This window comes from Lampris incognitus, chromosome 3 (genome assembly GCF_029633865.1).
Source record: "Lampris incognitus isolate fLamInc1 chromosome 3, fLamInc1.hap2, whole genome shotgun sequence".
NCBI lineage: Eukaryota > Metazoa > Chordata > Actinopteri > Lampriformes > Lampridae > Lampris > Lampris incognitus.
In genome coordinates, this window is record NC_079213.1 from 90,875,187 (window position 1) to 90,895,955 (window position 20,769).

Consider the following 20,769-nt stretch of genomic DNA (forward strand, 5'->3'; position numbering starts at 1 on the left):
GATAGAAAAGACAGGAAGGACAGAGACGAGGGACGGGACACGAGGCAGGACAGAACAGACCCAAGCAGCAAGACAGCAGACAGATACATACAGAAAGACGGGCAGACAGAAAGACATGGATGGTCACGCAGACATACTGTACTGTAGGCAAAGGGAAGGGGGAGGGTAGGGAGTGGGGTTGGTGGGGGAAGGGGGTAGGAGGAGGAGGAGGGTGGAAATGGGAATAGAATAAGGAGACTGTGATTCTGGACCAAAATGAAAGGAAGGCCATTGCTCAAAGTGGGTTTGGAGGTCTCACACACTGGGGCTTAAAATCAAGAATCAACTAAACCTTCCCTGCATCAAACATTGCACCTTGATGCAAGTGTGACATGGGAAGTCTGGGGGTTTGGGTAGGGGAGGGAAAGACTGAGGGGCCATTGAGGGCAGGTAGCATTCCATAAACACCGTGTCGATCCAAATGGGATTCGCATAATCGTTGCAAGGGACAATTTTTTGACCACTTTCAACAAACTAAGGGCACAGATATCACCTACACAAACGCTAAAGGGATTGTTTTACCTGCTTGAATGAGCATCAATGTGCACAGGTGGTAACTTGTACAGTCATTCTGGCTTTGTTCATCAATTAATAAACCAAGCTGGCATGGTAGGTAGCATCCAAGTGGTGAACAAATCTCTGCCATCATTGGCTTTTAACAGCCATTCCACATTTAAAATTGCGACTTTACTTTCTGCTGTGTATGTCATTACTAATACATTTACACAGGACTTGTGCATGAGTTATACATGAGTGGTGACATTCTATAGCCGCCACAGGATAATTAAGGATAATAATCACATTATTCGTTACACAAACTCTTTTACAGCACTCTTTATGTGCTGTAAAAGCCCTGTAAGTCTCCTGTAGTGTTGATTATAGGCCATGGCCATTGCATGTCCTGACATGGAGGACAAAAAAGTTCCATGCTGACCTTTAGGAGAATGCTAACTTGTACAACATGAAATTTTGTAGTCCATAAAAAAAAACGAAAGAAAGAAAACCTATTAAGAAAAGGTTTTTTAGAAGATCGAAATACCCATTGCCAAAAAATGACAATGTTTCACAGGCTACAATGATCTATTAAAAAAATCTCCACTCCAAACAAGAAGGTTTTCTCAAAACAAAACAAAAAAAAAAGGGGGGAACCTCAGTAACATTTGTGAAGGAGTCATCTAAGCTGTTAACTGTAATTAAAATGGGATTTTACTGTAGGGCGCATGAGCTTTAGGTAAGGTAAAATGTCCATTGTCTGGAAATGGAAGGTGGAAGTTGGGCATCAAGTCGTGAAATTTGGAGGTTTTCTAAAAACGCGTTGATTTGAAAAATCATCCTCAGAAAAACCCAACAAGTGGGGTCTGAAAATATATCATTACATTCTAACTGTTTAGAAAAGGCGCCTAACTGAACAACAAAGGTGAAAGGGCAGCCCATTCCTCACACGGACATGCATGGGTGTGGCTATGGCATGAGTGACGTATACAGTCGGGTGCGCCCCCATCCACTTGGGCAGACACAAAAAACCAATACAGTCCAAAATGTCACCCAAGCCCATCCAAGCATGCCATTCATTCCCAAATCTAGCATTGTTCCAGACACACACGCACAAATAAAAGGAAAATTAAAAAAAATCAAACTAAAAAAATTCACAAAAAGAACTAAGTCCAAACAGCATAGACAGAACCAGAGTGCAGCTGTGTTGAACAAAGGGATATGCATCAATGCTATTAGATGTTTTTCAGCTGTTGTTTGTCTTTGATTTTTAGTCTCTGATTCAAATAAAGGATATAATGCTGAATAGAGCTATTAGGTTTCTTTTTCAGGGTGTGTCAGATGGTGCTCTTCTCTCCCTGGGGCTCGGATCAGCCAATGGACCGGGAGCTGTAGTGGCTGAGTGAATGAGGTTTCACACAGGAAGATGTCTCCTTTCACCTTTGGTCACCTACACTTAAGGACTGGCTAGGAAATGACCATCAACCGCTAGCGCCAGCCAAAAGCCCAATACTGGTAAACACTGGCTGTAACTGGCAAATTCCTCTTTGCTACCCGCCACCTTGGCAGTTAGCCAACCATGATTTTTGGGGCCCTATTCTACTCTCAAAAAGCTAGGTGGCCAGAAAAGAAGGCACAGTCTATGGTGAATTTTGAGAAGAACCAGCCACTCTGTCCGCTGCGTGAAACATTTTCCTGACCTGCATGTCGGCATCATGGTACTGATAAACTTAGCATGACGTAATTGGTAATTAAAAACAGTAGAGGTCTGCAAAAACCAGGAAAAAAAATACTAATTTCCGGGGAAAGGCCTATTAGTTAAACGCTTGCAGATGAGTTCTGCTTTTGGTAAGGACGAAGGATTGTGAGTTCAAGGTCAGTCAATGCATTGTAGTGCTGTTTTTGTAGGGGGAAATCCAACAAGCCTATGAGCCCAGTGAAAAACTGTAAAAAAAAAAAAAAGAAGAAGAAAAAGAAAAAAAGAAAGCCATATAAGTCTCAGTGTTGGCATCTTTTGAGTCACTGTCCTGCCACTGGTCTGACATAATTCTGTGTGAAGTGAATGGAGGTTTGCCGTAAGTACTACTAATTGATGCAGCTGGCTCTATATGATCTGAGAAGCTGAGAGGTGGTGATGATGTGGTAAGTGCATGTGTATTTGTGTGTCACTGCTATACTACCCTTTAGATAAAGCCAGTGAAACAAAAAAAAAACAAAAAAAAAATTGAGGAATCCCAATTGTATGGACACGCTCCTCATTCACAGAGACCAGGAGCCCAGCCGGCCCATTTGGAATTGAGAGAGAAATAAAAAAAATGCCTTTTATTTGGACTACTATCTACATATTATCTTGTTTCAAGCCCCAATGTGGAGAGAAAGACAACTAAAGAAGTCTTACAGTGGACGAGGTGAAAAGCGGTCGAGAGAGAATGCCAGAGTACTGCACTATCTCTAATGGTGGGCGGTGTTGTAGAGGGATGTGTGCCAAAAAAACAGAGGTCAGCAGGCAGACATTATCGGCCATTTTGGTGAGGCAGTCTGTGCTGCCCCAAAATGAAGGGGGAAGCCAAAATAATGTGCAGCCTTTAGTGTCACCTTGAAGCTGAGATTACACCCTCTTGCTGCCTGAGGACACAGGCACAGTATGGAGATCCTTTAGTCACACTTGCTGGGTGAGGCCTCGGGCATTTACATACAAACCACAGGGGCCGGCCAGTATTAACACACCTTGGCTGCACCAATACTAAATAGTCACTATGGGTGGCTCATCAAAATGGAAATTATTACTTAAAGGAAACTGACAGGAGTCTGGGCAGGGGTATATTATAATAGCAAACAGCAGATAGAGGGGATTTTGGAATATGCTACTTTTTCCATCATTTACAGGTGGAAGACAAGCAAGCAAATGGTATTGCAGGTATGACCCCTTACTGTGGCGATGTTATTAGTGAATCTAATCATATGGATTGGAAAAGGCAGTTTATTGATATAGTTGCATCAGATTAAGATGGGCTAGAACTCTTTTTTTGTATAAAAAAATAAATGCAGTTCTGATACCAATGTGATTTTGTGATGGGGAACTGTCAACCCTATGACCCCTTGAGACAAACATCTAATAGAGATGGCAGGATTTTGCTTTGACCAGTGAAAACATAAGGTGTAATCTAGCTTTCTTTCCCAACGTTACACACAAATGCAGTAGCAAGACATGCAAGCACATTCAAACTCAGGCAGGCATCATCGTATTGTAGGAAGGGCAAGCATGCACATGCACACATCACAGCACAGTCTTGCTGCATCTTTGATACATTTCGGCTGAATGTGGGTCTGAATCGATCTTTTGGGGATTTCTTTTAAATTTTTCTTAAATGGGATTATGCCATGGTTTGAGAATGCCCTTTTGCGGAAAGAAACTAGACTCTTAACGGTATTCACAGCATCCTCTGCTAGTTATGAATGAAGCAAATCTTAACTGTTAACTGGTACAAGGGGCTTTTGGAACCAATAATCATCTCATCTGTGTTTAGGATAGGATTGTGCAAGAAAGACCCCCCTCAATTTTTTAGGGGGCAATTGTGGCCTTTGTTGGACAGAAAAGTGGATATTGTGAATGATAGGCTAGAGAGGGGGAAAGGCATGTAGCAAAATGTCCTGGGGTGAATTTGAACCAAGGAGACTAGATAACTGGTGCAAAGTGGGATTAACTGCATGAACAGTCAGGATGCCCCCAGTGGTGATGGTAGTTTTGTGCAACTGAGGTTTTGGGGGATTTTGGTAAGCAGGTTCATTAAATCCCCAACAAAGAGAAGGTGCATAACTTTGTAACTGGGATTTAAAAAGCAGCAGCAAATGGACTCTGAGCCCTGAAAGATTTTTCCTCTGCATTGGTCAGGGCCCAAGAAAGGGGGGCCACTCTATGGTATGTGTTTTCAGTTGATGCTAGCCTTGAGGTTAGCCAAGAGAGCTTTATGGGTGTTTCGGCGGTTCAACCAGATGAGTGTGTACCATGTGGGCTCAGGCTGGATTGCAAAACTGTGAGACTTGGGTCCATTTCTGGATCTCTGCTGCATGTCCTCTGCTTATTCCCTTTCCCCCTTCTTGAGGTAAAATGTGCAGCTTGGTGGTTTTTATATATTCAGACAGCTCACATGAGGGAGAAGCAGTACATTTAAATTCAAACACTGTAACATCACAGTTACATGGTACACATCGCAGCTGATTGAGCTACACGATTTTGTGCTCAGTCAACCTCTATGGATAAAAACACACAAATGCATTTGTAGGACTGTTTTGTTTGCTGTTGGATCACTAGAGATTCTGGACATGCTTTCTGAATGATGGACCCTTTGTAGGAGCAGAAGAAGTCTAACAAAGGTTTGACTGAAAAGGTATCTTCAGGCACTGACATACACAGGTAAATATCACCCTTACTCTTTTTAAGAGGCATGTAGGGGTTCAACTGTGTTGTCTCTTTCCCCCAAGAAGTAATACTCCTGATCAGAAGGACTTGTTAATCCCAATGCGAGTCCCCTAGCCAAACACTTGGCTCCCTCCCAAAAAAAATCATTCACAAGAGCAGTGGAGCCATAGAATTTACAGGCAGGGTTACTGCAGCCAGTGACATAAGATTTAAGACAGACCTGGCTCTGATTCAGTTTAATGTATGCTTGAGAAAAGCCTACGCACAAGCCCACAGTAACATTTTAGGTGGAACATCTCAAGAGATTATGGGAAGTTGGTGGAGTCCCTGTTACAACATAAATCAATAACCTCTGCATGCACTGATCCACAGATAATTGGGCACCCTCTTCGAAATGTTCCTGGATCGTAGCGCAGACGCAGAAAAAGAGAACGCCACTATGAATTATTTTTTTAGTTCAATTTGGAAAACGCCGTTATCTGGCTCATGTCAATCCAAAAAAGTCAAATCAAAAATGCAAAGCAGAGAAGTGTGTGTGCATTTTTAGGTTAATTTGTATGTGTGTTTCGGGGGGTGGGGTGGGGTGGGTGGTGGGGGTTGAATAATAATTCAGAATTTGATCGAGTCTCCTAACTACCAGGAAACAAAAACAGCAGTCAGTCAAGAAAAGCAATCGCATCTAGGCGCTGTCGTTTGAAATTAAAAGCCATCATTGTGCACCCGCTAAGAGACGTCAAACGTGATGGTGTAGTCATTATATTGCTATTGATCCGCATGACACTGTAAATGGCATCCCTTAATGGCTGGGTGAAATCACCACAGAACCCAATCAGGACCAATCAGGTCCCATTTTTTTGGGTAATGGATTGCTATAAACAAGATGACAGGAACACTGGCTGTATGCACACACTTATTATTATTTCATTTAGCATTCACATTCATGCTCCATGGCTGAAGAAGCAGAGAAGCATCATTTAGAAAGAAAACCAAAACCCTACGAACAAACTAATGATTAAAGGGCAAAGGTTTCAACGAAAATGTAAGTTGGGGGACAAAACTCAACGGGAAACAAAAGTAACGGAAATTTGCACGCACACGCACACACACACACACACACACACACACTACACCATAAACCACAACACAAAAATACAAACAAAATTAAGGGGAGCCAAAAAGAAGGATTGCGTCGGGGAAAATATTTTTACAATAACCAAGGAAAGAGAAGGAACTGAAGAATTCAACACAACACAGGGAAGGCAGAAAGAAAAATACCAACACGGCCAAAGGGATTCTGCACAGGCATGCAAGCACAGTTACATTCTCCCATCATGCAACATGTCCTGTTATGTCCACGTGCTGGGTTTCCATGACAACACGTGCAAGAAAGCCTTTCAGTGCAGAAGCAATACCAAAGGATGCAAAACGAGAAAAGGCCCCACAATGCAAACATAAAAGTAAAGTAACAAAACCCGAGCTAATCGGGTTTTTGCTTTCATCATTTCTTCTTTCGAATGAAAAGATTTTTTTTTTCTTTCATAATCATTTAGCAGTTCGGATTCAATCGTTTAAGATCTCTTCAAATTAATGAATCGAGCTTTGTAATAGGTTAATAACAGCTAAAAATTTGCAACATGTTGATTTTTTTTCTTTCAAATGTGGGTTAAAAAAAGTAAAAAAGAAAAAACACACCAACCTTCTCGAAGCTCTGAGGGATGTAAAGGGGTTGATGCAGAACACAATGACATGAGGAGAAGAGAAAAATAGGGGAAACACAGAGAGAGTAAAAAAAGCCACCTCAAGGTGTTTAGCTGCAGCTACATTTTCCCTTTTCTTTCATCCTTTTTTTCTCTTTTTCTCCCTGCTATCAGTGACACCCCTTTTTAAAGAACACTCGCTTCTCAACCCCCCTCCCCCCTCCCCTAAATTAAGCTTTGACCCCCAAAACAATCAGATTCAACCCAGTGGCTGCGCAATCGCCTGGTAAGAAAAAATAAAATAAATAAATAAATATATATATATATAAATATATATATATATATATATATACGGCTGCCACTGGAGTCAAATCAAGCGTACCATAATCATAATTCAAAATTTCACAAGTTCCTTATGGCCAGCGGGAGAGGCTTCCGCAGCGGCCATATTTGCTTTTGTTAGGTAAGGAAACCAAATAAAGGAAAAAATAAAGAGAAAACTAATGAGAGATAGAAAAGAAAAAAAAGGACACAGTTTGGGCTGAAATTACCAGCTGCGGCTTAAGAAGATACCTGCAGTGAGGACGCTTACCAGTGACACGCCATTGCAGTTTAAACTTAGAAGTAGTTCTGGTCTGCTGCACACAACCCCCCCGCCCCCCCCGAGAAAATTGATCCCTGCCGCAGCTGCTAATCTCCAGTGCAATTTGCTTTGTGAACAAAACATATTCAACATCAAATATCAGAATCGACTGAGAGTTAACTGAAAAAGAGACAAAGGTTGACACCGTCAAGGCATAAATGAGTGTGTTACAGGAAACGAACGGCATGGTGTGGAGCGACCTCTGTAATAGCACCCTTCCTGGGTTCCTTTTAAGGTAGGCACAGGGGAGCTGTTGCGATTGCCCTACTTCATAGCTGCCTGCATTTGACAAATATAAGTGGTAGTATGCCAGTGCTATGTTGACAAAGTGCTCCCGTTGTTATTACTTAATCACCTCTACGGAACTCTCTACTACAATTTGCAATGGGCCTTTTATTTTCTTCCACACTGTGGGTGAGCAAGGTGGATATCTATTTGACATTAATGCCTAGTCCACACGTACGCAGGTATTTTTGAAAACAAGGTTTTTCCTTCTTCATTCTTAAAAAAAAAATCCCGTCCACATAAGCACTGTTTAAAAGAAAAATAAATCCCCGTCATAATGAAAACGCAAAAACACATGCTACTCAGCACAATGAATGCGCTGTCAAGAGCACGCCAAACCAACTTGCGGTGATATAACCCTAACCCTAAAGCCATGTTGGCAAATCAGAAGCTGGGAAAAAAAAAAACAGTCAACAACAATCCAAAAGCTCAAGAACTCTGTTTTCCCCGTCCACACGTCAACACTGAAAATAGAGTTTCTGGGAATCTTCACCCTGGAAGGAGTTTTCCAAAAGGTCCGTTTCCAGTGACCTATAACGCAGTTTGCGTGTGGACGCAAGGCCAAAATGCGTAGAAAAAGCTACGTTTTCAAAAAATACCAGTGTACGTCTGGACAAGGCATGAGTGCAACAAGAGCTCAGCAGAGAACATGTGAGCCCCCCGCCCCCCCTCACACACAGGGAGGAGGCGCTTATTTTCTTTCAAAGTTGTTGTTCCCCCCTCCCCCCGTGTCCCTCCTAGTCAAGTTTTTCTTCCCTACACAGCTCCTTCGCAGGGTATGATAATAACAATAATAATAAAAGAGCAGCTCTCTGACCCATTTTATAATGTCAGTGCAGTGAATTATTTAGCGGGAACAACGTTATTTGGTACACAGCAGAGAGAACAAACTGAGTAGATACCGAGGCATCTTTTTTTAATATGCACAAAATAAATAATACATGTCGAAAATGCATCTGCCTCAATTTATTAAAGCTCCCTCGCCAGGGATATATTGTCGTTTAGCATTAGAGGTAGGGAGCAGGCTTTTGTCTTCATTGGCTGTTTCGTAAGAAACCCAACGTTCCCTGAGACTGATTGTTTTTCATATCCTCACTTTGCTGGAACACGCCAGCCGAAATTACTGCCGACTGTAAAAGGCTTTCGAGATATAACCCCGAAGCAGCGGTGGGGAAATACTATGGATTAATGCTCTAGAACACCGTAAACAAAAAAGAAAAAGGAAAAAGGAAAAAAAAAAAGCAAGACCACTATTTATATGGTATATATTAAACAGTGGTTTTCAATTGATCGTTTTAACTCTGCTTTTCTATGAATTCACAACAATCCAAACCTTTTTCACCTCCCAAAATCTGGCGGAGACTGAGAGATTTGAGATTTTGATCGGTGGGCACTACAACCTTGCCACTCGATCAAAATCCAGACTTACCGTCGTGTTCCTGTACCTGAAAAAATAAAACCTAATCAAAAAGAAGTCCCTGGTGACTCTTTTTGGGTTCTGTAACTTTAACCGGTTGAAATGAAAGTCTCATTACATTTAAAAGAAAAAAAAGGCATCTCACAACCGATAATGTAAAGACATACGGTTTTGTTGAGCTACACATTTCCTTCCGAGTGAGTAGGGGAGGGCATTAAAAGACACAAAATGGAGCATGACATCATCACAGAGAAGAGCGTTAGTTGGTCAATTATAGTTTCACACTTGGAAGCTTCAGAGCATGTCACATTACATATATGGGCAGACAATACTACTATCAATGACACAAGATTTGTATTGTATTACTTGGGAATTTCTTTTGTTTATATATATCTATATATATCTATATAGATTTATATTATATATCTATATAGATATAGATATACAGTTTCAAAATGCAAGCAGTGATTATTTGCTGAAGCTGACAGTAATGCCATGTTAAGCTGAGCTACATTGTACACTTACGTAAACAAAGGATGGATTTATTTATTTTTTTAAAATTTCTACTTTAATTTTATTTTTTAAACGGCCTGGCTCCGGGACCGGGTGGCTCCCTACCTCGCACGTAAAGGTTAGCGGGGGACGAGTAGCGCACGCCTTCCACGTTAGACGCCACGCACTCGTACTTCCCCTGGTCCGTCTCCTCGCTGTTCTCGATCTGCAGGGCACCTGGGAAATGACAACGCCCGACGTAGACGAGATGGGCGGGAGAGACAGAACGAGAGAGAGAAAAAAAACAGAGGAAGAGAGCAAGGTAAAAAAAAAAATTAGTCAGTCTGTCAGTGAATTCACAAGAGTCAGAAAAACCTCCCCTTAATGGAGGGTCTTCATGAATATCCCAGGACCGTTTTGCCTGAAACCACTGATCCCTGCAACGCCAAAGAGAATCGCCGAGACAAGCGTGTTCCTCTCCAGCCCTGGATGTCCGCAAATGAGAAGAGAATGAATTAAATAAATAAGTGTGTGAACTGAATAAGTCATACTGAATTTGTAGCGTTGCGGATATGTAAGGGGTTTGTGGGTTTGCTATTAAAACTACCGAGGTAGACACAGTAATGATAAACGTGGGATGAGAGGTTGTGGAAGATGGTGTAAAGATGATCCTGCAGATTGATTGATTTTTAAAGATTGCCCCTTGCAACGCACTCACCATGGGAGTGTGTGTGTTGGTTGGGGTCATGGGAAAATTCCAGACATGTTTCATCGGTCCAAGTCCAAACGAACAACGGTGAGAGGCTGCTTAGCGCAGCAGTCCACCCTCTCTGAAGTCCCATGGCTCAATGAATCGCTAACAGTGCGATAACAAATTGTCAGAGAACAAAGGCATCTTGTTCCTACATCATATCCCAAATACATTGGGAGAAAAGGCACCTATCCAGCTACACCATCTACCCAGCATCAGGCCTTTCCAAAATTCAGTTTTTTCTTATTTGTTAGTCATGCATCCTGTGATTATACTAGTCATAAACCATGCAGAAATTGCTGTTGTTTGGGTCCTCCTTGTTCCCAATTCACCCCTGTATCTGCTTATTTTTCCACCTTTTTTTTTCTTTTAGGAAAGTGAGATATTTTTATAAGCCCCTCAGGTTTATTTGTCTCACCTACACAGAATGTTCTACCTTTCTCTTTTCAGATTTTATCATGAGCATGTGAAAATAGAGTCCATCAAAACTATACGGTGGTGAGATTGAAGATGGAGGCGTGTGGGCGGTGGTGTTGTGGCGGCAGAGGCAGTGTTGAACAATGGGTGTCAGATGATTCCTCGTTAGAGCCTGTTGATGGTGCTTGGTGATGATATCATTAGTGCTTCTGGCTGGCTCGGTGCAGTAGACAGATTGCCGTCGCAGTCTCCCTGACAAACAGAGCACCGGCGCTCATTAGCGTTTAGCCCAGAAGCATCAATACGCCATGCGCTGCTTGGGCTTCTTTGCAATATACCATATCCTACTCCATCACGTCGCGGAGTGGAATGAACTGCATCATTGTACAAGGCTACCATTCTGGTACATTGATCTAATAACACTTTTCTGCGATGCCACAAATGAGTCCATCAATCCCAGTAATTATCGAGATTAGCCTCGCTTCCATCTAGGCTACATTTCAAAACTTACTCAGTATTTTGTAACTTTGATTCCGTGTAAGGACAGCCATTGTAAGAAAACCAAATTGAATCAAATTCCAGCCGCGTCTTTCTTGCCTTTTGCTTCCCTCAGCAGCCCAGATAACTCTGTTTCTCAGCAAAGAGCGATACCCTGGCACAGAGCCCATGAGCTAAATGAAAACATCTACCTACAGAGTGCAGGTGGCACAGGCTTCCCATAGCGTACGCGCTGGGACCTGATTTGGACCTGTTTGAAGTGTGCCTGGAATAGCGAGCGCCAGCCTGTGGCAGGTGGGCTGGAGCGTGCTCAGTGAGTGCAGAATAAGGATGGTATGAAGTCCGACGTTAGGCAGACCATTTCAGAGAGGTCTGCCAGTGGCCCGTCATCCCAACTCCCCCCCGCCATATTACATTTTGAAACCCCTGAAGCAAAGGATTTCAAGCTAAGTGAGTTATTTTGCTGCTTCTGTGGCGTACAATGACACAACTGCAGCTTACATTGCAGCTTTTATCTGATTATTTTTTTTTTGGGCTGCCAGTGATCACACAGTTTGACTGCTGTTAAGTGAAGTCTTTCTCATGTGCCACATGGAGGGTAGGACAGACAGGTGAAGATGCGCCTCTTGAGGATTTTTCGCTCCTGCAGTGCTACAGTTTGAAAAAAAACATTTTAATCTACATTTATAATTGAAAGTGTAATTGTACAACTTAGTATACTAATCACTTGCTGAGTCCTCAGTGAAAAAGCACAAGGGCGGGTGTCCTTCCTCAATGGGGCGTATTCGCCTCTCCTACCCGGCCAGTATTTCCCTATGTTATTGTATTAGCTGTCAGTGTGCGTCTGTGTCAGTGCTACCGAGCTAAACTTCTCTATTATCACCAGCCAAAAATGTTGTGAATCACTTGTCAAATACATTCCTGCAGCCAGAAAACCAGGATGACTATTTTATGAAGACTATCCACCAGGATGAGGATATGCCAAGTGTGACAAATAAACAGCCAAACAAAAATAATTACGAGCCAATTAGAAGCCCGAGAGGATCCGGTGGATGTTGCTTCATGACGGAAGAGAGCTAGAGATGGCGGAAAATTGCTTCTTTTTTTTTCTTTTTCTTTCTGTGCCTTGCTGTCTAAGGTGAACATTCCTCACTAGGCGGTATTAGCTGTTACTCCCTGGTCCCTGCTGGCTTCATTACATGTTTCCAGCCATTATTTCAAAGTGGAGCTTTGAAGAGCATAGAGACACTGCTTTAGCTGGGGGAAGTTGGGGAGGGTGAAGGAATGGAAAGAGAGAGCAAGCAAGGGGAAGGTGGAAGAGATGGGAGGCAAAAGGAAAGAAGGAAAGGAAAGGGAGAGATTGGAAAAGAGAAGCAAAAAGAAGAGGCGAGGAAGGGAGGGTGATGAGGAAAGGCGGCAAAGAGAGAGAGAGAGAGAGAGAGAGAGAGAGAGAGAGAGAGAGAGAGAGAGCAAGAGAGGGGGGGAAATAAGACGGATATCAGTATTACTTTATTCCATTTCACTTTTCTTTACCCTCCCCTCAGTCTGTCTGTCTCCATATCACTAGACTCAATTGAAGAGCGGGGCTGCAAACATCCCATTGGTGTTGTGTTGTTGTGCATTTTTCATCTGTGTTTCATATCGGCCTTGCCCACGTTTCCCTCTTTCATTCTGTCCCTGTATCCGACATGCGCCTTGCGCTGCTCTCACCTTTTCTTGCAGGATCAATGAGGACAATGGGTGGGAATTTTATTTGAAAGGCATATCTGAATGAATTTGCGGCATCCTCTGTGCTTCCAGCCTCCATCAAACAGGGAGGTTTATTTTAGACCAGGCAGTTAATTCAAAGTATCATAATAAACTGCAAACTGGAATGTAAATAAACTGGAATCCAAACAAATTATCGCCCCATTCTTTAGTCACTTTCTACCCCCCACCCCCCACAAATGCACACATTGTCACAGCACCCTTTCATCTCCTTTTCCATTTGTCTTCTTTTTTCTTTTTCTTTTTTTGCCTTAAAATGACTACTTTACATTTGTTTTGCATAATTGTGCTCTATGTACCCTGGCAGCCTGTGCTTTGTCAGAGCACCAGTGTCCAGTGGCATTTTGTTTTTACTTCAATTAAAAAAAAAAAAAAAAAACAGTAGAAAAAAAATTCCACCCAGAAATCTTATTTTGCCAAGATGTGGACAAAACATGTACTGCCCCCCCCCCCCCGCACACACAATGGAGCTTTACTGATAAAGACATGCCTTGTGACAAAAAGTAATTTACGGCACCACTGGCTAAACTGTTGCTCTGCGCTTGTGATGCGAGTCCTCTGCAGGGAGCTGAGGAGCGTACGTCTCTCTGCTCTCCTGCTGCGATGTGTTATCACAAACACAGCAACAATTACCAACAACGCCCGACGGCCCGACTTTGTTTTTACGCATTTATCTATTTAATTCATTTTCTCCTTATGAAAAATGCAAAAATATGCTAGAAATCTGAAGGCACTGTGGCGGGGCTCATTACTGAACACATTTACATTTGACATTTTTTGAGCCTTTCGAGCCCACTCTCATCCAGAATTACTTCCAGTGCTTCAGGACACTTGGACATGACATATGGCCAAAGATGGACACAAACTGGCTGCAGTACAACTGAGTCTGGCAGCTTTTGGAGAGCCCTTTGCTGCCCCGTTTAACACTAAATCATCAGATATGCTGCTCCCTGCCCACTAGATTATGTTTTGACTCAACTTTTTTGGATGTTTTATTTTCCTTTTACTTTGCGGTGCATAAAAAACAAGACGTGGATCATTCGAGTTACCATTTATTTCATCTCTTGTTACAACGGTTACTCAGGTCATGCTACAATCCTGAAGGCTGACTTGCAGCTACATCCAAATAGTCCTCTGGAAAGAGGACGCACTCAAAAAGGAGAAGCGAAACTGCATAAAACTGCCTTCTCTGCAGCTGCTTTCTGTATACCACCTGTCTAGGATGGCCGTGTCCTCCATTTCTAAAATCAAGAAACAGTGTGAACAACAGGGTAACTTGATTAATGTTTACCATTCCATGCTGAGCCTGCCTAGTGACACAGGATCGACTTTTAAAATAGAAAACATCGCTCGATGAAGTATGCACGGATATCTGCACTTTATGCAGCGTAATCACATCTTAGCATGGATGATGGAGACACATGTTAATGCCAGGTGCAAATATAGCTGATCTGGCCAAATCACAACAAGACACAATGCAGATACGTGAGGCAAATTAATGCCAGGTGTACAGGTGGGTCCCGCAGTCTCACAGGCAGAGTTGCTGCCAAACTTTTCGAGGATTTGTAATGCATAAAAAGGATGGGCAACAACTACCTCTAGTGGCAGAGGTAGTAATACCAGTTAGCAATGACATTAGAGGGTGGTAACACCGGTGGGAAAAAAATTGCACTTGTTTGGTTTGGGGGGTTACAAGGAATGTTAAAATTGGCTGATGGTCAAGATAAGCAGTATTCGTGCCCCCCCCCCACACATACACACCCCAACCACACATCTGACTACACACAGACAACCTACCCCCTTCCCTCCTCTTTCGCTGTCTCATGTCTTCCAGCTCAACTCACTGCCTTGGTCTGTTTGATAAGGAGAGCTGTGTGAGGGAAGGGTCTCGGGCAGTCAAAGTCAGCCATGTCAACTGGCCCTGGTTAACAGCGCTCCATGTTGTCTGCTGCTCTGACGGCAGGTGTCAGGGTGCCTGGAGGACTGCCTGGACATAAACTGTGTTCTGGATGAGGGGAATTACTAAGTGGGAGAGCTAGAAGGAGTAGAGGAAGCGGGCGAGGAGAAAAAAAGATGAGCCCATGCTCATCCCAAGGCATCATAATATTGACACTGTTGATGATGCACAATGTACCCTTTGGCATCTGTATGAGATGCCAAAGGGTTAACATCGACTTCTGTGTCGTGTCTGTATGAGACATAGAAGGTAACCCACTACCTAGCCATTAACCCTAAAATGAACCGCAACCTAACCATAACCTTCACTATTACTTAGCCTGTATGTTTAACATTGGAGTCTATGGAACAACATCCGTTTCTCTATACAGCTGCCGATAGGTACCTTGCATGTCATATATAACCGCTTTGTCAACACCGTCAACAAATGTTGCCACGAGATGAGAATGCATTGAAAAGACAGAGGCAGAGAAAAGGAAACAAAAGACGGTGGCAGAGATACAGGGAGGAGAGATATAAGAGAGAAAGAAAGAGGCAGAGACGACAACCCTTGGTGTGATGACAGAGACAGTGGGGCAGAAAGCAAATAACAGAGAAAGAGGCAGGGAAAGACTGAGGGAAAGACAAACGCAGTGCCAGTAAACTCACAGCAAATTCTTAGTGGAGGCGAAGCCATAAAGAGAAAGGGATGGACAAAGATAAAGCACGAGAGACGGAGACAATGAAGAGAATTACGAGAGAGACAGAAATAGGCTGATGGGTAGAAAGACGTAGGGATAAAAGGAAAGGGTCGTATGAATGATTAATTTTAGAGAGGCTGCCCCCCCCCCCATCACCACCTCGTTCAGGCCTTTCCATGTACTGACCGCCCTGGTCCTATTTGTGTGATTCAATTATAGTGCTCTAGCAGACTAGCTGATTTACTAAGGCGATCAACAAGATGGCTGGCCGACTATCGTTCTCTCGCTTCATGCTTCTTTCCCTCTGTTCCTCACACAGCCCGCTCAGGCCAGCTGCTAGTGCACTTCTCTTCTATCCTCTATTTTATTCTTCATTCAGTTCATCTCTCTCATCAGTCCCAGGTTTGTCATCCTCTCTCCAATGTATCCCTCAGCTGTCATTTCCTCTCGCTCCTCTCAGTGCACAGTGAATGTCTATCGTGGTATAAATTACACTCAAACATAGACTCTCTCCCACAACATTACAAGCACTTTCATACTCAAAGAAAGTCAGCGGACAGTTGAAGTTCTCTGAAGCTCTTAAAGTGAAGGCGACCTAACACTGGAAATCGCTGTAGGTTTATTGAGCGCTTACTTGTAAACTTTGAAATGTTTTGAAAAAGTTTGACTACAACTATTTGAAACAGCGTTGCTTATGAATGCTTAGGTGCATGACAAACTGTTGGGTGCAAATTTCATTAAAAAAAAAAGTCCTCTTGTGGGTGACACACCTGCAGCGGGCAGATGACAGCCAAGCCCGAGCCTGGCATCGTCTTTCTTTTTTTTCTGTCCTGGCTGTCAGTTGGGTACGCTCTGGCGCCACCCCAAGGTCATTAAAATGTGAACGGTATGGGGCCACACGTGTGAGGCCGTTGATGTCAGTGCCCATCTGGTGGCTTGTAACGCTCCCGTGAAATTGGTAATGAGGCAGGTAGGGAGCCCAGCTACCTTCCTACCCACTGCCCACCTCATGGCCAGATTCTGCATGGCCTTGTGTGAAAACCGTGTTAATGGAAATTTTGCTTTTTGAGCTGTTTCTTGGAGGATTTTTGTTTTACAGGGTTACTTACGTGCGTGTACCAGAAGGGATTCGGTTCAACGATAAAGGACACTATGAAGGAAAATTAAGCTGCTGCAAGAGTAAAATCTGTGACCTCTGTTTCAGGATGGACCTCTGCCAATTGCTCACCCAATCTAAGTTTGGTGTTGTGGACTGGCGTACTGAGAAAAACTGGCAAATCTTTTCAGTAAGGAATTGATGTTTTTTTTAAGGCTTGTTGTTTAGTCATTCACCTGTTGCATGTTAGAGGAAATTTCTGGCTTGAGGCAAAGGTAGACATGGAGGCAAGAGGGGTCTTGAGAGAAACCTCTCTGGCTTTTCACTTGGGAGAAGGTTTCCACCCCCCACCCCCTTTACCCTCCCCAGTTCACACCCCCCTTTTCTTTGATCTGCCCCCCGTGCAAACAAGCCATTTGTGCCCTTGTAAAACACTGTGGTCAAGGCTGCCCCAAACCCCCGGCAACCCACCCACCCCCTCCCTGCCATCCACTATCTCTCCCCACAGGCCTGCATCCGATCTGGCTGGTGAGCCCGGGTCTGCATATAATGGCGCGCTTCCACAGTGGGGGAGAAAATCGCCTTTGCGGATCGCCGATCTCATTATGCAAATATAGAGTTCATAAGTCATGCTCGCTTTTGTTCAGCACAATATGATTTATGGGACCTCCTTATTCAAATATTGTTGATGCAGGAGAGTCTTTTTTTCTTTGCTGGTTTGGTTTTAGGCTTTTTTAATATTGCAAAAAGCAAAGCCTTACCAAAGACGTTTTGCAAAATGCTACTGCGTGAAGACTATCATGTATGGCATGTATGAAATGGCTTAGAATGGAAGATCGTAATCTTGGAACGTGTCTTGATGAAATTAATTCCCACCATATCTGGAACAAAAGTGCATTTGTGAAATCAAAAGCGTTCATCCCATCTCTCTGAATATGCAAATATATTCACTGTGGACTAGGAGGTTCACCTACCTGCTCAACCTGTGAAAATAATGAATTAATGATACAACAAACAAAGCAAATAAAATGCTTCAACAACAAACCCTCTTTGGTGCAGAGGGGGAAAAAAAATGTCTGGAACTGTCCCTGTCCCGGGAGATGAGGTGAAGAAGTGAGAAAAATTATTTCAAAAACACATTTTTGGGGAACACTGGTGCCACACAACTTAACTTCTTCCTCAGTCCCAACCCAGCCTTGATAACCTCATACGCAACTGCTGAACAGTGCCTCCTCTGTTTGGGTTTGAACACGTTGCAAGTATATGAAACGCCCTGGGGGGGGTCAAAGGCATTTTGAAAAGGCCGCTGTTGCACACTGCAGCTGCTCCCGTTTATCCTCCCTGAGCCACAGGGTGCTGCAAAGCAACAGGCAGGGAATCAATGTAATTTCATTTACGCCAATTTTTGCTCCAACTATTCAGGACCTTCTCCCTCTGGGACTCATGAAAGGGACAGGGTCTTTAACGTAGCACAACGGGACCATCGCCCCTCATAGATGATGACAACAGCAGCAGTGAACAGGAAAGGTGATCAAGGCAGAGAAGAAGATGGGAGAGAGGGAGGGGTTGTGAACAGGCCGCACGGCGTTCCCAGTATTAGCAGGGGTGGCTCAACACCAGCCCTCCACCACCGCCATTGCAATTTAAATATCACTGGCACAAACCATTACTGCCGTCTCCTCCACTATAATGGACCAGCAGAATATATTCAAAATGTTCCCACTGATTGGGGGAAGGGCATAAACACAGGACATACACACAAACATGGGTGAAGAATTACACAACAACAATGAGTGGAACATGATAGGGAGAAGCACATACATACTCACAAATAGACAAAACGAACACACAGATAACACAGAACAATAAGATGGAGGGTTAGCGTTAGTGGAAACAGAGAAGGCAGGTGTTGATAGAGCTATGGATTTTATTTTCTTCTTCAAGGCCCTCTTATTTGTATCTCCCATATTGAGCCATTTGTGTGGAGTTAAGGATGGTTATGTGTGGTTATGTGTAAGTTAAGGCCTGCATTTTTATTTATTTATTTATTTTTATTGTGGTGATTAAACGGCTTACCTCGGATAGGGGTACCCTCTGGAGGAGATACAAAAATGAAAACAACAGCAGTTTAGTTCAACGTAAACTTAAACTGTAGTTAAGAGGAATTGTCTGGATTGGATGTTAGGACTCAATTATCAAAACTTTTACGCATGGGACTCTCAGATAGGGGGACATATTCTTTAAAAAAAAGAAGGACCTCACTGCTGGTCTCACAAAGGAACAAGAGGACTTCGAATGACTTTGAATGACTGAAACACTCGTTCACCTTATCTCCTCTCCCTAGTCATATCAAGGGAAGAGACGCAAATAGCAGGGTTGGTGTCTGAGAAATGTGTGTGATCCTTGGTATGAGTTTTATTATGGCTGGAAGGCGATACATCTTCAGTTGATTCCCAAAAAACTGACCTTTGATTTGCGGGTGTGGTTAAAAAAAAACACTAAGGGGTGTCACAAGAATGGAGCCTAGACTGGTTAGATTGCACTACAATTTGAGCCTTTAAGGACTATAAGGTTCAGACTTAAGAAAACTACGTCAGACAAGATTAGGGCTCTCACTTGTAAACAAGTAAAACTAAAACAGATGTGCACACACTTCCTTGGTCATCCAACCTGCATCTTGTTCCCTTGTCTCCTTTAAATGTGTCTTGGATTTCTCTGAATATATTGTTTGCTTTAACCATTTTCTATGTTATATGCTTGGTGGCAAACTCACTTCTGGACAGTTTGAACTACTGGGTTTCTTGAGTGAAGCCTGAGCCCAAGGTGCAGATATAGCGCTACCTCCTCTATGTACATATAGTTTAGGTGGAGGACAGTGGTCCATATTCTTGGATGCTCAACATCAAATACCAGGAAATGATGGCATTAAGTGACACCTAGCATTTATACATGTATTGGTAATCTAGCATGTAGCATTTATTGGTAAAGGGTTCTGTCATCTCCACTGCATCCAGACATTATCCATGATAGCGTAACAGTGTAATGACCATGGATGTGTAGACTCGCAAGCCCTTGGCGAACGGGTCAGACCCTTTTGTTGACTGGTTAGCGCAGTTGCCCGTGGTGCGGAGAACCCAGGTTCGATCCCACCGCTGCCGCCAATGTAGCGAGAATTCAGGGAGCAGCCAGGAATCGAACCTGGCATTAAGATGAAAAACAACAAAAGCACTGACGATTTGGATGTTCATGAATAAGTCCCTTTTTTTAATACACCAGCAAAAGTAAGTGTCAAAAGGGTGATTTGCTTGTATGGGAAGTAAAGCTTCAGGAATGTAACTTTAAATGGCCTTGTGCTCTTGACCCTAATCTCTATATAGCTGTCTGTTGCTCTCTCTCTGGGTCTCAATCTCACTTGCTCCTTATCCCTCTTGCCTTCTCCCTTTTGCTTCTTCTGTTTCTGTCTTTCCATCTCTCAATCTAAATCTATCGATGACTCATGGCAAACTGACAGTACACTGCTCTCGGCGGCCCCTTGAGAGTGCCAACAGGGCAGCGCCAGCCTGAAAGTGGTGTCCTACTTAGCCCAGAGGGCCTGCAGGCACAGGGGATCCTGGGCCTAGAGTTCACAATGTCTGTTAGATTTGACACCACAGCAGAATGATTTTGCGTGCATATGAGATAAAAGAACCGTGTGTGTGTGTGTGTGTGTGTGTGTGTGTGTGTGTGTGTGTGTGCGCGCGCGCATGCTACCCCTAATCAACTTACTTAAAACTATCAAGACACAAGTTTGACTTGTAGTGGTACTTGAAAAAAAAAGAAGGCCAATGTCTAAGATGTGAAGTGGTGCTGGTACTTTTCAAATCCCCATCCAGTGTATTTGTTTGGGGGCAGGATTAGGTTAACAATGGCTTCTGGTCAAATTGCTGTTCCTGCTCTGCATACAGATGCATCCGTTGTGATACCAGCAGTGAGGAGGCCATTACTTGGTGTCATGTTCTGCCTGGTTCTCAAGTCTCTCTGGGCTTATATGGGGTCTGACCAAGACATACATAAATAAATATACATATATAAGAGTCGTGCACTGTGTTGCATTGTGCTCATGTCCAAAACCTAACAACA

At 43.3% G+C, this 20,769-nt stretch overlaps 1 protein-coding gene across 1 annotated transcript in view; it reads right to left on the minus strand.

Moving 5' to 3' along the window:
* ptprsa (protein tyrosine phosphatase receptor type Sa) overlaps nt 1–20,769 on the minus strand; it is a 207,745-nt gene that overhangs the window by 95,132 nt on the left and 91,844 nt on the right. The window contains 4 exon segments of the mRNA XM_056276854.1: nt 355–513; nt 3,146–3,156; nt 9,612–9,722; nt 18,727–18,744. Of these exon segments, the coding sequence (XP_056132829.1) occupies nt 355–513; nt 3,146–3,156; nt 9,612–9,722; nt 18,727–18,744 (299 nt within the window).